The sequence below is a fragment of the Oncorhynchus mykiss genome, chromosome 9 (assembly GCF_057628025.1).
Source record: "Oncorhynchus mykiss isolate SJ-2025 chromosome 9, ASM5762802v1, whole genome shotgun sequence".
In the NCBI taxonomy this organism is placed as follows: domain Eukaryota; kingdom Metazoa; phylum Chordata; class Actinopteri; order Salmoniformes; family Salmonidae; genus Oncorhynchus; species Oncorhynchus mykiss.
The window spans coordinates 10,778,871-10,796,194 of NC_143030.1; the positions used below are offsets into that span (position 1 = coordinate 10,778,871).

At 44.2% G+C, this 17,324-nt stretch overlaps 1 protein-coding gene across 4 annotated transcripts; it reads right to left on the reverse strand.

Moving 5' to 3' along the window:
• Nucleotides 1-4,480: 4,480 nt before the first annotated feature.
• Nucleotides 4,481-12,799, reverse strand: b3gat3 (beta-1,3-glucuronyltransferase 3 (glucuronosyltransferase I)). 4 transcript variants are annotated; one of them, XM_090183426.1, is made up of 8 exons: nucleotides 12,598-12,799; nucleotides 12,143-12,249; nucleotides 11,277-11,457; nucleotides 10,979-11,162; nucleotides 10,583-10,744; nucleotides 8,611-8,901; nucleotides 8,332-8,424; nucleotides 4,481-5,405 (listed from the first exon to the last, which is right to left on the reverse strand). In XM_090183426.1, exons 2-8 carry the CDS (start codon nucleotides 12,234-12,236, stop codon nucleotides 5,373-5,375), a joined length of 1,038 nt encoding a protein of 345 aa, XP_090039552.1. In that variant the 5' UTR covers nucleotides 12,237-12,249; nucleotides 12,598-12,799; the 3' UTR covers nucleotides 4,481-5,372. The 4 variants fall into 4 exon arrangements, with proteins under 4 accessions (XP_090039552.1, XP_036843083.2, XP_036843082.1 ...); XM_036987188.2 differs by lacking the exon at nucleotides 12,143-12,249 and having other exon boundaries at nucleotides 12,598-12,777; XM_036987187.2 differs by lacking the exon at nucleotides 4,481-5,405 and having other exon boundaries at nucleotides 7,618-8,424.
• Between the last annotated feature and the right edge of the window lie 4,525 nt (nucleotides 12,800-17,324).

A 17,324-nucleotide genomic window follows, 5' to 3' on the forward strand; every position in this document is an offset into this window, starting at 1 on the left:
CTGTTGTGAGGGTCAGTTTGGTCTGTGTGATGGTCAGTTTGGTCTGTGTGAGGGTCAGTTTGGTTTGTGTGAGGGTCAGTTTGGTCTGTTGGGAGGGTCTGTTGTGAGGGTCAGTTTGGTCTGTTGTGAGGGTCAGTTTGGTCTGTGTGAGGGTCAGTTTGGTCTGTGTGAGGGTCAGTTTGGTCTGTGTGAGGGTCAGTTTGGTCTGTGCGAGGGTCAGTTTGGTCTGTTGTGAGGGTCAGTTTGGTCAGTGTGAGGGTCAGTTTGGTCTGTGCGAGGGTTAGTTTGGTCTGTTGTGAGGGTGAGTTTGGTCTGTTGTGAGGGTCAGTTTGGTCTGTTGTGAGGGTCAGTTTGGTCTGTGTGAGAGTCAGTTTGGTCTGTTGTGAGGGTCAGTTTGGTCTGTGTGAGAGTCCGTTTGGTCTGTTGTGAGGGTCAGTTTGGTCTTGGTTGGGTCAGTTTGGTCTGTGTGAGGGTCAGTTTGGTCTGTGCGAGGGTTAGTTTGGTCTGTTGTGAGGGTGAGTTTGGTCTGTTGTGAGGGTCAGTTTGGTCTGTTGTGAGGGTCAGTTTGGTCTGTGTGAGAGTCCGTTTGGTCTGTTGTGAGGGTCAGTTTGGTCTGTGTTAGGGTCAGTTTGGTCTGTGTGAGGGTCAGTTTGGTCTGTTGTGAGGGTCAGTTTGGTCTGTGTGAGGGTCAGTTTGGTCTGTGTGAGGGTCAGTTTGGTCTGTGTGAGTGTCAGTTTGGTCTGTTGTGAGTGTCAGTTTGGTCTGTGTGAGAGTCAGTTTGGTCTGTTGTGAGGGTCAGTTTGGTCTGTTGTGAGGGTCAGTTTGGTCTGTTGTGAGGGTCAGTTTGGTCTGTTGTGAGTATCAGTTTTGTCTGTTGTGAGTATTAGTTTTGTCTGTTGTGAGGGTCAGTTTGGTCTGTTGTGGGGGTCAGTTTGGTCTGTTGTGGGGGTCAGTTTGGTCTGTTGTGGGGGTCAGTTTAGTCTGTGTGAGGGTCAGTTTGGTCTGTTGTGAGGGTCTGTTGTGAGGGTCAGTTTGGTCTGTTGTGAGTATCAGTTTTGTCTGTTGTGAGGGTCAGTTTGGTCTGTTGTGGGGGTCAGTTTGGTCTGTTGTGGGGGTCAGTTTGGTCTGTTGTGGGGGTCAGTTTGGTCTGTTGTGAGGGTCTTTTGTGAGGGTCAGTTTGGTCTGTTGTGAGTATCAGTTTTGTCTGTTGTGAGGGTCTGTTGTGGGGGTCAGTTTGGTCTGTTGTGGGGGTCAGTTTGGTCTGTTGTGGGGGTCAGTTTAGTCTGTGTGAGGGTCAGTTTGGTCTGTTGTGAGGGTCTGTTGTGAGGGTCAGTTTGGTCTGTTGTGAGTATCAGTTTTGTCTGTTGTGAGGGTCAGTTTGGTCTGTTGTGGGGGTCAGTTTGGTCTGTTGTGGGGGTCAGTTTGGTCTGTTGTGGGGGTCAGTTTGGTCTGTTGTGAGGGTCTGTTGTGAGGGTCAGTTTGGTCTGTTGTGAGTATCAGTTTTGTCTGTTGTGAGGGTCTGTTGTGGGGGTCAGTTTGGTTTGTTGTGGGGGTCAGTTTAGTCTGTGTGAGTATCAGTTTTGTCTGTTGTGAGGGTACAATACAAACTTGTAATTTCATATACAATAGTTATTTGAATAGTACGCGTGTCGATCCTTTGGTTTCCAAAGGAATGTGGTGTGTGTGTGTGTTTGGGATGTAAACAAGGGTGTGAGCACTGAGTTTTTCTTCATCCCAGGTTTTTTACCACTCAGATAATTCCCCTATCCCTTTGTCTCTACCACATCTACCACACGCACGAGGCAGCATGGCCTTGCTCTGTTAGGATGTGGTGTGCCACTGACTGTGATCCAACATGTCGTGTGTGAATCACAGGACCAAACCGTGTGTGTGTCATCTGATTCATGGCCACTAGTCTGATTACTCACCTGACAACGCACCCACACCTCAGGGGAAGTAGGAGAGAGAGAGAGGATTGAAATTCCATATATGGTCATAATCACTATACACTCCCACCGTAGTGGGCGGAACAGCTGTCAATCAAAGACCCAGCTGTGTTCAGGAGCTATAGGACAATTAGGGTTTCGGAACACAGGAAGAGACTAAGTCACCAGTTACAGTTTATGTTCCAAATGGCAACCTGTATCCTACATAGTTCACTACTTTTGAACCAGAACCCTATGGGCCCATTTTAGCTCCATTTGTTGTTCTGGGTCTTTACTCCAGCACTGAAATAATACAATGATTATGAGGTTAAGGTGCAGACTGTCAGCTTTAATTTTAGGGTATTTTAATCGTTATCGGGTGGACCGTTTAGAAATTACAGCATTCTTTTTTTGGAGGGGGGGTCAGTTTCAACATAGCAAATAGATTGCGGCTTCCATCAATGTCATTGTCTGCACCATTTCCAATTTTCAATATAATGTATATAATTGTTTTTCAATATATTTTACTTGATTATTTTCCCCTAACCCTGCCACCCCTCTCCTAATCGGAGTAAACTAATGAACAACAACACTTAGGCTTCTACTTCCAGTTTATACACACTATATACATTTTACAGACACAGTATATTTTACATGAGTTATCTTGTTTTTACTGCCCTCCTTCAGCTACCCTCAACCCCTCCCATCTATCTCTACACCATCCAGTTTTGATTTATATTTTCCATATATTTCCATATACACTCAATGACTACATCAAGATTGTGATTCTACACATTTTTTGGGGGGGATCTATTTTTCTGTTTGTTTTTGTTGTGTTTCAGATTATTTTGTGCCCATTTTAAATTAAAGGTAAATAATGTATTTTAACATATTGGAGTCACTTTTATTGTAAATAAGAAGAGAGTGTTTCTAAACACTACCACGATTATGGATAATCCTGAATGAATTGTGGATAATGATGAGTGAGAAAGTTTGACGCACAAATTTCATACTAGGCTTGGGCCGTATACCGTATATTTAGAAAAATCCATTGGGATCAATTTTCAATACCGTCAAAACTATTTCTTTATAGTTTTTCAATACATTTCAATATTTGTAGCTACTTTTTAAGTTATTACCTGCAGTGAACTTGTGCAATACAGTACCTTAGGACAGGGCTCTCCAACCCTGTTCCTGGAGAGCTACCCTGCTGTAGGTTTTCGCTCCAACCCTAATCTAGCTCACCTGATTCTAATAATTAGCTGGTTGATAAACTGAATCAGGTTAGTTACAACTGGGCTTGGAGCGAAAACCTACAGCAGGGTGGCTCTCCAGGTATCAGGGTTGGAGAGCCCTGTCTTAGGAGGTAAAGCAGGTTGCATTTTTCCTGTCACGGTATTTCAAATTATGAAGCTGTTCCCCAGAACAGTTGAGACAGTCAGGTGTTTGTTTGTAAACAGCACAACGGGAGAAAGTGAGAGCTGGTGAATCCATAGCATTCTATTGGTCAGTCTCTGTTGTGCGATGCACGTGAGGTGATGAAGTTACACTTATATGCAACCCCCCGTTATTGTAATGGTGAGAGGCTAGCATGTCTTGGGGGTATGCTAACCTCCACTGTTATTGTAATGGTGAGAGGTTAGCATGTCTTGGGGGTATGCTAACCCCCCATTATTGTAATGGTGAGAGGTTAGCATGTCTTGGGGGTGTGCTAACCCCCCATTATTGTAATGGTGAGAGAATAAAATGTCTTGGGGCTATGCTAACCCCCCCTGTTATTTTAATGGTGAGAGGTTAGCATGTAGCATGTCTTGGGGGTATGCTAACCCCCACTGTTATTGTAATGGTGAGAGGTTAGCATGTTTTCGGGGTGTGATATTTGTGCGTCTAACTTTCTCACTCATCACTACTCACTAAAATACCCTCAGATTAAAACTGACGGTCTACACTTTAACCTCACAGTCATTGTATCATTTCAAATAAAAAAATGCTGGAGTACAGAGCCAAACCAACAACAAACGTGTGTCACCGTCCCAATAATTTTGGAGCTCACTGTATATAGTAAATAGGGGGCCACCATTTGGGACTCAAGGAACAGGGTTTTACCATCATGGTCATACAGACTGTGTGACTACTGTGTGTTAAAGATAGGTCCTTACTATGCCAAAGACACAGGAAGAGAGACAAGCATGGTAATGAAGGCAGTCAGAGACAAAGTTGACACACAGACGAGGAAAGTTGCCCTCCAGCAGACAGCTCGTCGCCACGGTGACGGCTCAGCGCCAAAATAATTTTTATTTTTACGAAAGACAAAAGTTAAGACTGTAGATTCTCTCACTGGCTTCTTCAGTCTTCAATGTGACAGCTCATCGTTGTCACTACCTAGCCTTTATTCTCTATAAATGGGAGTCACCCTGAGAACGTGTGGGTTAGTGTGTCTTTCAAAGTCGCTGACACTAGCCTAATAAAATGCCTCCGTTCGGTGAAACTGGATAAAAGCCAGACACGGTCATTTACTGAAATTCCTCTGAAGAAGACAAAAACGGCAAGAAGAATTTCACAAAACAACAAAATGTTTATTTTCCTGATTAAATAATGTATTTATTTTCAAGGCAGGGACAATTAAGACAACGGCCACATAATACTGAGAATGCTTCCCAAATGACAACCTATATATTGTATATATGTGCACTACTTTGGAGAGCCCTATAGACCATAGTCAAAAGTAGTGCACTATAAAAAGGGACTAGGATGCCATTTGGGCTGCACTTAATAACGTTCTTACAGACAGATTCAACAGGCAGCACAGTACACTCAACCACTTAGTATCCTTATCTACTGCCAAGTACTCTACTAATACACACATGGTGGCTAAACTACGGTTTTCCAGAAAATCCTGGTTGGAAGATTCCAGATTTCATGCTTGTTCCCGACTCGTGCTCGGTTATCTTCCAACTGGGACTTCTAGAAAACCTGGGGAAAGTTCCCAGAATTCTGCTACCCTAGTACTCACTCACACACACACACACACATACAGTACCAGTCAAAAGCTTGGACACACCTACTCATTCAAGGGTTGTTCTTTATTTTTTACTATTTTCTACATTGTAGAATAATAGTGAAGACATCAACACTATGAAATAATACATATGGAATCATGTAGTAACCAAATAAAGTGTTAAACAAATCAAAATATGATATATTTGAGATTCTTCAAAGTAACCGCCCTTTGACAGCTTTGCACACTCTTGGAATTCTCTCAACCAGTTTCACCTGGAATGGTTTTCCAACAGTCTCGAAGGAGTTCCCACATATGCTGCTTTTCCTTCACTCTGCAGTCCGTCCAACTCATCCCAAACCATCTCAATTGGGTTGAGGTCGGGTGATTGTGGAGGTCAGGTCATCTGATGCAGCACTCCATCACTCTCTTTCTTGGTAAAATAGCCCTTACAAAGCCTGGAGGTGTGTTGGGTCATTGTCCTGTTGAAAAACAAACGATAGTCCCACTAAGCCCAAACCAGATGCGATGCCATATCGCTGCAGAATGCTGTGGTAGCCATGCTGGTTAAGTGTGACTTGAATTCTAAATAAATCACTGACCGTGTCACCAGAAAATTGTCCCAGACACCTCAACACATCCTCCTCCAAGCTTCATGGTGGGAACCACACATGCAGAGATCCGTTCACCTACTCTGCGTCTCACAAACACATGGCGGTTGGAACCAAAAATCTGAAATTTGGACTCAGACCAAAGGATAGATTTCCACTGGTCTAATGTCCATTGCTCATGTTTCTTCTTATTTTTGTGTCCTTTAGTAGAGGTTTCTTTGCAGCAATTTGACCATGAAGGCCTGATTCACGCAGTCTCCTCTGAACAGTTGATGTTGAGATGTGTCTGTTACTTGAACTCTGAAGCATTTATTTTGGCTGCGTGAATCAAAAAACCTTCAAAGTTATTGAAATTTTCCGGATTGACTGACCTTCATGTCTTAAAAAATAATGATTGACTGTCATTTCTCTTTGCTTATTTGAGCGGTTCTTGCCATAATATGGACTTGGTCTTTTACCAAATAGGGCCATCTGCTGTATACCACCCCTACCTTGTCAACAACACAACTGACTGGCTCAAACACTTTAAAGGAAATAAATTCCACAGGTTAACTTTTAACAAGACACACCTGTTAATTGAAATGCATTCCAGGTGACTACCTCATGAAGCTGGTTGAGAGAATGCCAAGAGTGTGCAAAGCTGTCATCAAGGCAAAGGGTGGCTACTTTGAAGAATCTAAAATATATTTAGAATTATTTAATTTTTTTGGGCTAACTACATGATTCCATATGTGTCATTTCGTAGTTTTGATGTCTTCACTATTATTCTACAATGTAGAAAACTGTAAAAAAAAAATATATATATATATATATAAATAATAATAATTAAACCTTGAATGAGTAGGTGTGTCCCAACTCTTGACTGGAACTACACACACAAACAAAACACATTCACAGTTACGACACATTTAAATAGGTTGACTGGTCTTAAAAACAGTCTTCAGATAATATCTTACATTATGTACACTGTGTCTGCATCCTAAATGCCACCCTATTCTGTAAACACATATAGGAGGATAGGGTACCACTAAGAATATCTTGTTAGTTCCATATACAGCATCAGCATAGTACAGCTAGCCGGAACAGGGTTCCCAACCCACCCCCTTCCCTGGGTGCACCTTTTGGTTTTTGCCCTAACGTCTACACAGCGGATTCAAATAAGCAAAGCTTAGTGATGAGTTGGTTATTTAAAAAATCAGCTGCGTACTGCTAGGGCAAAATCCTAAATGTGTGGGGGCGGGGGGGGGGGACCCTTACAGCTCGAGAGACCGGTCCCCTGCGGGACGGTTGAGCTAACGTAGGCTAATGTGATTAGCATGAGGTCTAATGTAACAAGAACATTTCCCAGGACATAGACATATCTGATATTGGCAGAAAGCTTAAATTCTTGTTAATCTAACTGCACTGTCCAATTTACAGTAGCTATTACAGTGAAATAATACCATGCTATTGTTTTGACGAGAGTGCACAGTTTTGAACATGAAAAGTTATTAATAAACAAATTAGGCACATTTGGGCAGTCTTGATACAAAATTTTGAACGGAAATGCAATCAGACTTAAACTTTGCACATACACTGCCATCTAGTGGCCAATATCTAAACTGCACCTGTGCTGGAATAATATATTATGGCCTTTCTCTTGCATTTCAAAGATGATGGTACAACAAAAAAAACGTTTTTTTCCCTTCTTTGTATTTTCTTTTACCAGATCTAATGTGTTATATTCTCCTACATTCCTACAAACTTCAAAGTGTTTCCTTTCAAATGGTACCAAGAAAATGCATATCCTTGCTTCAGGGCCTGAGTTACAGGCAGTTAGATTTGGGTATGTCATTTTAGGCTAAAATTGAAAAAAAGGGACCCATTAAGTGAACCCGTACAGCTAGAGACCCATTAAGTGAACCCGTACAGCTAGAGACCCATTAAGTGAACCCTTACAGCTAGAGACCCATTAAGTGTACCCTTACAGCTAGAGACCCATTAAGTGAACCCGTACAGCTAGAGACCCATTAAGTGTACCCTTACAGCTAGAGACCCATTAAGTGTACCCTTACAGCTAGAGACCCATTAAGTGAACCCGTACAGCTAGAGACCCATTAAGTGAACCCGTACAGCTAGAGACCCATTAAGTGAACCCGTACAGCTAGAGACCCATTAAGTGAACCGGTACAGCTAGAGACCCATTAAGTGAACCCGTACAGCTAGAGACCCATTAAGTGAACCCTTACAGCTAGAGACCCATTAAGTGAACCCGTACAGCTAGAGACCCATTAAGTGAACCCGTACAGCTAGAGACCCATTAAGTGTACACGTACAGCTAGAGACCCATTAAGTGTACACTTACAGCTAGAGACCCATTAAGTGAACCCGTACAGCTAGAGACCCATTAAGTGAACCCGTACAGCTAGAGACCCATTAAGTGAACCCGTACAGCTAGAGACCCATTAAGTGTACACGTACAGCTAGAGACCCATTAAGTGTACACTTACAGCTAGAGACCCATTAAGTGAACCCGTACAGCTAGAGACCCATTAAGTGAACCCGTACAGCTAGAGACCCATTAAGTGAACCCGTACAGCTAGAGACCCATTAAGTGAACCCTTACAGCTAGAGACCCATTAAGTGTACCCTTACAGCTAGAGACCCATAGGGCTCTGGACAAAAGTATTGCACTATACAGGGAGCCTTTTTCAGACACATGGAAAGTTTTAAAGCAGATGTAGTGGGGGTGTGTAGTTGTAGGTGTGTGTAGTTGTAGGTGTGTGTGTGTGTGTGTGTGTGTGTGTTGTCCTCACACCTCTACAGCAGTATCAGACCCCAGGCCTTGTTTCTGAAGCGCTTCCTCTCGTTTCATCTTGGGCTTCTCTGTCCGCGTGTGCCACACCAACACCTGTCAATCACACACACACACACACACAACGTTTAAACATCCCCCCTACACCATCAACAACCCCCCTACACTAAAAACATCACCGGTTCAACACCACTCTTCTATCTTTAGCAACCCCCCCCCCCCCCCCCCCCCCCCCCCCCACACCCACAACCCCCCACCCAACACACACACACACACACATACCTTTGTACAATTCTCCGCCTTAGGTTCCAGTTCGTCCATGGTAACCAATCCCTGCAGGAAGCTGCTTTCCAAGAACCCCATCGGTGCGTCGCCGTCGAAACATGCGTCCTGATTGGCTATCACCAGCTTGAGTGACACGGCGAAGCCAGCCATGTCCAATGGGAAGGGGCGGCTGGGGCGCCAGCCAGTATGGAAGCGTACAACCTTCCCCCCCTCGACCACAGGTCTCTCATATCTCATCCCTCCCACCAGGCCGACTGGCCACACAGACACACGCTGGGTACCACGCATCTAGAGAGAGAGATGTTAGACACACGCTGGGTACCACACATCTAGAGAGAGAGAGATGTTAGACACACGCTGGGTACCACACATCTAGAGAGAGAGATGTTAGACACACGCTGGGTACCACGCATCTAGAGAGAGAGATGTTAGACACACGCTGGGTACCACACATCTAGAGAGAGAGATGTTAGACACACGCTGGGTACCACACATCTAGAGAGAGAGATGTTAGACACACGCTGGGTACCACACATCTAGAGAGAGAGATGTTAGACACACGCTGGGTACCACACATCTAGAGAGAGAGATGTTAGACACACGCTGGGTACCACACATCTAGAGAGAGAGATGTTAGACACACGCTGGGTACCACACATCTAGAGAGAGAGAGATGTTAGACACACGCTGGGTACCACGCATCTAGAGAGAGAGATGTTAGACACACGCTGGGTACCACACATCTAGAGAGAGAGATGTTAGACACACGCTGGGTACCACACATCTAGAGAGAGAGATGTTAGACACACGCTGGGTACCACACATCTAGAGAGAGAGATGTTAGACACACGCTGGGTACCACGCATCTAGAGAGAGAGAGATGTTAGACACACGCTGGGTACCACGCATCTAGAGAGAGAGATGTTAGATACACGCTGGGTACCACACATCTAGAGAGAGAGATGTTAGACACACGCTGGGTACCACACATCTAGAGAGAGACATGTTAGACACACGCTGGGTACCACACATCTAGAGAGAGAGATGTTAGACACACGCTGGGTACCACACATCTAGAGAGAGAGATGTTAGACACACGCTGGGTACCACACATCTAGAGAGAGATGTTAGACACACGCTGGGTACCACACATCTAGAGAGAGAGATGTTAGACACACGCTGGGTACCACACATCTAGAGAGAGATGTTAGACACACGCTGGGTACCACACATCTAGAGAGAGATGTTAGACACACGCTGGGTACCACACATCTAGAGAGAGATGTTAGACACACGCTGGGTACCACACATCTAGAGATGTTACAGACAAGTTTTAAACTAGTCACAAGAATACAATACACCAGGGGGTGATATATAACAGTTAAATATAGTTCTTAATTTTGTGGTTCATGGCATCCCGAGTGGCCACTAGAAATCCTGGTTCGAGTCCAGGCTCTGTCGCAGCCGGCCGCGAACCGCACAATTGGCCCAGCATCGTCCAGGTTAAGGGTGGGTTGGGCCGGCAGGGATGTTTCTTGTCCCATTGCGACTTCTGTCGCTGACACGGTCGGCAGGTGTACGGTGTTTCCTCCGACACATTGGTGTGGCTTTCTTCCGGGTTAAACAGGAATTGTGTCAAGAAGCAGTGCGGCTTGGTTGGGTTGTGTTTCGGAGGAAGCAGGACTCTCTAGAGCCCGTACGGGAGTTGCAGCGATGAGACAAGACTGTAACTACCAATTGGATACCACGAAATTGGGGAGAATAAAAGGGTAAAAAATGTTTTATATGTTTTGTGGTTCATTTTGAAAGCTAAACTTCAATGTCTTGTTGGTGGTCAAGTCAATTATACCATACCAAGTCTATTTCTTGAAAAGAGGAAGTTAAATCAGAATATTTTGGGCAATTAGCTGGCACAGCCCCCATGGTTGAAGAGCTAGAAGACGTCAGATCCTGTGTGTCTGTCTCCTACCTCCTCAAAGAGCTGTAGGCTGTATGTGTTGTCATCGTCAGCGAAGTAGACCACCCCCAGCTGTGTGTCTGCTCCAGGCTGCCCCCTCCTGTCCTCTCTCAGCCACCGCAGCCCCTCGTTTCTCTGCTCCGCCCCGCGGGGTTTCAACCAGCTAGGGTCACCCTGGGAGAATGACCAATCAATAAATCAAATGATAAATCCATCAATCAATTTGGTAATGTTTTAATTCTTTGTTTTAATTTAAATGTAGATCCTGTAGGAGTTTGGAAGTGAGTAAATAAGGATGTGCATCAGATTTCTTTATATAATGCAGTTAGCTATCTAGGCATTGTGAGATCTGGCAGACGACTGACATGCAAAATAGTGTGCCTGGTCAGCGACCGGATCTGAACCCACCTCCTGTAGTTTGCGGTCGCGTGGTGTGGGGGTGTGGAGGTGTGTGTAGGCCAGGCCGCTGGAGGCCAGGAACCCAGAGACCAGAGGGGTTTTATGGGGAGAGTCTTCCACCAGGATCCAGTGGAGCTGAGGGACATGGAGGAACGTCTGGGCAAGCCGGGTTAACTCTGCTTTCTGGACAAACCTAGAGAAAGGGATGGAGAGAATGTTAGAGATGGAGCAAGGAAAGGAAAGAGAGAGGGAAGAGACAACAGGCGGTAGAGAAAGTGTGTGTCTCTCCCTCTGTCCATCTTCCTACCTGGTGTAGGTTGGTGTGATGATGTAGATGGTGGGTTGGGCCGGTTTCACTGCTAGTTTATGGGGGAGTTTGGTGGGCTCAGCCTTCCTCATCTGCTCCTGCAGCCGATGCAGTTCCCCCCGCAGACGAGAGATAGTACGGTCCTTGGGCATGTCATGCTCTGCACAGTCACAGCGCTGGCCTGAGGACAGAAACAGGTTACACAGTCAGTTAAGGTGTCAATTGAAATGCAGCCCAATTCCTGTCTCCCATTCAGTCAATTGAAATGCAGCCCAATTCCTGTCTCCCATTCAGTCAATTGAAATGCAGCCCAATTCCTGTCTCCCATTCAGTCAATTGAAATGCAGCCCAATTCCTGTCTCCCATTCAGTCAATTGAAATGCAGCCCAATTCCTGTCTCCCATTCAGTCAATTGAAATGCAGCCCAATTCCTGTCTCCTATTTAGTGCAATTGAAATGAAGCCCAATTCCTGTCTCCCATTCAGTCAATTGAAATGCTGCCCAAGTCCTGTCTCCCATTCAGTCAATTGAAATGCAGCCCAATTCCTGTCTCCTATTCAGTGCACTACATCTCATGGAAGTAAATGTTAGTTAGGACCGAAGCCATATATTTATATATCTTATTTGTAAAGGTATTGCTCTGGTTAGGACTATGTTCACCAAACAACAATTGCCTCAATAACGATTTGTGATACATTCCTGTGAGACCACTGATCTAAGAGGACTTCATAGGACTGTCAGTGATAACAAAGGAGAGGAGACACAGAGAGGAGACAGGGGAAAGGAACCAAGAGAGATGCGGACAGGATACAAGTAAAGGTAACGAGGAAAGAGAAGACAAGGAAAGGAGAGATAGACAGTCTTACCAAGCTGCATGAGAGCGTAGATGAGGCCCATAAGTGAGACCATGAAGTAGAGGACAAACACAGTCTTCAGTTTTAACTTCATCCTAGTAGCCATGGCAACCCGCCGGCTACACACACACAACATTGGACAGAAAACCAATTTGTCAGAAGAAATACACAAGCTAACCACTAGACACGCAAACCAATTATTCGTTTGTTTCTGCTTAGCCAATTGCTTTGTTGTCATTAGTAAACTGGCCACTGACTCATGAGACGGCGAAATAAGCGAAAGGTAGCTATGATGTCTCACTGTGTTATTAGCTAGCTAACGTTACATTTTCGGTTAGCTAGCTAGCTACTATCTATGTATTCTTGTTTGCTGGAAAGCCAGGGAGCAATTGCTAACCAGCTACCTAGCCCGTTAGCCAGGTTTAGAGGTAGTTAGCCACCGTTGTTAGCCATCTATGGGCACTTACCGGGAATCACGTCGTTACTAGTATTAGGTCTTGTGAGGCACCAATTTCTTCATTTATGACTTTTTGGGGAAGGCATTAGTTATAAATGCACCCCAATTAGATGGGCGATAAATCATCAATTCAGTTAGTTAGCTACGTATGAAATAGTTGATGGATACCAACAACTTCCGGCTTGAGGGTACGGCACACAAAAAAATCCCCCGGAATAAAGTAGGCATGAAGAAAGTTTCCGGCTCAACTACATTTCACAGAACGCGGCAAGAAATTCGAATGAATCCATACAGCTATAGATCCTCCATCCTACTAAACTACACTGTAGCAGTTACAGATCAGTACAGCTATAGGATCCTCCATCCTACTAAACTACACTGTAGCAGTTACAGATCCATACAGCTATAGGATCCTCCATCCTACTAAACTGTAGCAGTTACAGATCCATACAGCTATATGATCCTCCATCCTACTAAACTACACTGTAGCAGTTACAGATCCATACAGCTATAGAGCCTCCATCCTACTAAACTACACTGTAGCAGTTACAGATCCATACAGCTATAGAGCCTCCATCCTACTAAACTACACTGTAGCAGTTACAGATCCATACAGCTATAGGATCCTCCATCCTACTAAACTACACTGTAGCAGTTACAGATCCATACAGCTATAGAGCCTCCATCCTACTAAACTACACTTCCACTATCAAGGGGCTGGTCCGAATCAAGGTGTCATTAAAAAAATGCAGCCCCCTCCCCAACATAAAAAATATTTTCACATGACCCTACCCTTGTACTGTAATATACATGGAACACCCTACCCCACTCAGATAATTAACTCAAAACAATGTGTATGACCACAAATAACAGTAACTGTAGCTACCCTATGTTCATGGGCTCCTGAGTGACACAGCGGTCTAAGGCACTGCATCTCAGTGCTAGAGGCGTCACTACAGACCTGGTTTGATTCCAGGAGCCTTCACAACCGGCCGTGCTTTGGGAGTCTCATAGGGTGGCGCACAATTGGGACAGCGTCGTCCGGTTTAGGGCTTGGCCGGGGTAGGCTGTCATTGTAAACAAGAATTTGTTCTTAACAGACTTGCCCAGTTACATTTATAAATGTGGATATAAACTTAGCCCATAGAATACTAACGACGTTAGCTAACTAGCATGCTTTTGTGGCACAGTCGATGCCACGCAGGGCTATGGGCCAGAAGGTTGAGGGTTTCCCGACCACTATAGATGAGATCACTCCCCCTTCCTGTTTCATTCACTGCCGCCTGCAGACAATGATCAGCTAGGGGGAAATTTGATTTTCAACTTTTTGATGCCACATTCATAATTATATAAAATATATGCAACAAATGTATTGGTTGCACCAGACAACCAATAAACAAAACATATCGACTTTGGGCGCTTCAATATCATGGTTTGCATTTTTCAACACCACAATAAATAAGGCTATGTCAATCGCGACAAACTGAAAACACATCCCTCTCTACTTTAGATTTACCCGGTATAGAAGGCGTCGCTTGACAATCTCCGAATGTCATTAAACGTTTTTTGTTGTTTTGTAACAGCTGTCTATTTCCATTCATCAAATGCCCGCTGCACAAGTTTAGATTGATTGATTTTATTTGTCAGTAAAAAAAATATATATATATACACAAATAATTTTAAAAGTGACAGGGATTGCACAGTAAAGTCAATGGCTTATTTCCATTGTGGTCCCTACATATGCTACAGTAATATAAGGACTAAATGCGCGGCTATTTGACATATCTCCATCTGGCTTTCAGGGGGTTACCTTATTTTTTACCTGTAAAGATTATTTGTTATTTATTTCAACTGTAGAGTTTTAAGGAGAGAGGCCAGCAGAGTGCATTTTGCATATTGTGCAAGAGACAGAGGCTATAAAATCTAAGCTTATTATTACTGTTTATATTTATAATATTTTATTATTGAATATTAAAACATACAATCTACCTGCTATGAAGTCGCTCAACATATACATTATATTCAGTCAACTAGCAGACTCCCATCCAGAGAGACCCACAGACTCCCATCCGGAAAAACCCACAGACACCCATCTAGAGAGACCCACAGACTCTCATCTAGAGAGACCCACAGACTCCCATCCGGAAAAACCCACAGACACTCATCTAGAGAGACCCACAGACTCCCATCTAGAGAGACCCACACTCCCATTCAGAGACTCACAGACTCCCATCCAGAGAGACCGACAGACTCTCATCTAGAGAGACCCACACTCCCATTCAGAGACTCACAGACTCCCATCTAGAGAGACCCACAGACTCCCATCTAAAGAGACCCATAGACTCCCATCTAGAGAGACTGACAGACTCTCATCTAGAGAGACCCACACTCCCATCTAGAGAGACCCACAGACTCTGGGGCGGCAGGGTAGCCTAGTGGTTAGAGCATTGGGCTAGTAACCGGAAGGTTGCAAGTTCAAATCCCCGAGCTGACAAGATACAAATCTGTCGTTCTGCCCCTGAACAGGCAGTTAACCCACTGTTCCTAGGCCGTCATTGAAAATAAGAATTTGACTGACTTGCCTGGTTAAATAAAGGTTAAAAAAAAAAAACATGTAAATCTAGAGAGAACCCCATCCAGAGAGACCCATAGACTCTCATCTAGAGAGACCCACAGACTCCCATCCAGAGAGACTCACAGACTCCCATCCAGAGAGACCCACAGACTCCCATCTAGAGAGACCCACAGACTCCCATCTAGAGAGACTCACAGACTCCCATATAGAGAGACCCATAGACTCTCATCTAGAGAGACCCACAGACTCCCATCCAGAGAGACTCACAGACTCCCATCCAGAGAGACTCACAGACTCCCATCTAGAGAAACCCACAGACTCCCATCCAGAGAGACTCACAGACTCCCATCTAGAGAGACCGACATACTCTCATCTAGATAGACCCACACTCCCATCCAGAGAGACTCACAGACTCCCATCCAGAGAGACTCACAGACTCTCATCTAGAGAGACCCACAGACTCCCATCCAGAGAGACTCACAGAATCCCATCCAGAGAGACTCACAGACTCCCATCTAGAGAGACCCACAGAAGCAAACAGGGTCAAGTGCCCCTCCCAAGGGCACGTCGACAAATTGGGACCCGAACCAATTTGGGCCACCGGCCCAAGCTCTAAATCACCAGACCGCCAACCATCCAAGACCCCCCCCCCCCATTGTCCCCTGAAAAAAATCTCCCCCTCCATACCCCACCCCCAAGATGCACCTGAGCTCAACTTCGAGTCTCATAGCAAAGTGTCTGAATACTTATGTAAATAAGGTATTTCTGTTATTTTTTTATTTATACATTTTCACAAATTTGCAAAGAAATACATTTTCACAATGAGTTGCTCACTGTCTGGGGGACGCCATCTGTAAAGCATGGTGGAGGAAATGTGATGGTCTGGGGGTGCTTTGGTGGTGGTAAAGTGGGAGATTTGTACAGGGTCAAAGGGATCTTGAAGAAGGAAGGCTATCACTCCATTTTGCAACACCGTGCCATACCCTGTGGACAGCGCTTAATTGGAGCCAATTTCCTCCTACAACAGGACAATGAACCAAAGCACAGCTCCAAACGATGCAAGAACTACTGAGGGAAGAAGCAGTCAGCTGGTATTCGGTCTATAATGGAGTGGCCAGCACAGTCACCGGATCTCAACCCTATTGAGCTGTTGTGGGAGCAGCTTGAAGTGCCCATCAAGCCAATCCAACTTGTGGGAGGTGCTTCAGGAAGCATGGGATGAAATCTCTTCAGATCACTTCAACAAATTGAAAACTAGAATGCCAAGGCTGTAATTGCTGAAAATGGAGGATACTTTGACAAAAGCAAAGTTTGAAGAACACAATTATTATTTAAATTAAAAATCATAATTTATAACCTTGTCAACATCTTCGCTATATTTCCTATTCATTTTGCAACTCATTTCATGTATGTTTTCATGGAAAACAATAACATTTCTAAGTGACCCCAAACTTTTGAACGGTAGTGTGTGTGTGTGTATATATATATATATATGACAGGTACATATATAAATTTTGAACAGGATGATCTATTTTGGATGCAATTTTAATGGAATTAATGGAGAGAGATAGATCAACTATGACAGAGTGCTCGCGTGCGCACTGATTTAAATCAACTATATTTAATCAATACGATGTTTTTTTTAAAAACACTTCTTAGCTCTTGGAGTCCCAGGAAAAGCTAGACTAGAATAGTTTGCTGGAAGAATGTTTTTTTTTTTTTTTTTAGCAATTCTAATACTAAATAGACTATTGAAAGAAGGATGAAAAGCTCTTGTTTGTTGAATTTTAAAAACCCTACAGCAGCCAATAGAATTCACGGCACCGGTCGGGGAGTTTAAAAGAAAAGACAACGCCTGATGACAGTAGGCTGTGGGCATTTAGTTGTACGACTGACCTGGTATCCCCCTTTCTCTTTCCCTTTCTTTTCCAATAGCAGTTATTTATTCAGACCCGTAACCGTTTGATCTTCATGAAAGGAAAGACACCTTATTCAAGCATGTCATTAAAATGATGAAGATCAGGACGAGACGTATAATTTAGCTGTTGAACGCAAGCAAGGAAGGAATGAAGCAACAATAAAGGAGCTAGGCTAATACGCGCAACATTAGGGGAAATGTCATGAAAGTTATGCATGTGTCAGCCTACTAATCATTAAAATGT

Excerpts from the sequence above, each read along its gene's own strand:
- b3gat3 (XM_090183426.1), bottom strand. The coding sequence starts at position 12,236 with ATGGCTACTAGGATGAAGTTAAAACTGAAGACTGTGTTTGTCCTCTAC. Across the intron at positions 11,163-11,276 it reads ATCACACCAACCTACACCAG|GTTTGTCCAGAAAGCAGAGT; the intron begins GTAGGAAGATGG and ends CCCTTTCTCTAG. Across the intron at positions 10,745-10,978 it reads GCGACCGCAAACTACAGGAG|GGTGACCCTAGCTGGTTGAA; the intron begins GTGGGTTCAGAT and ends TCATTCTCCCAG.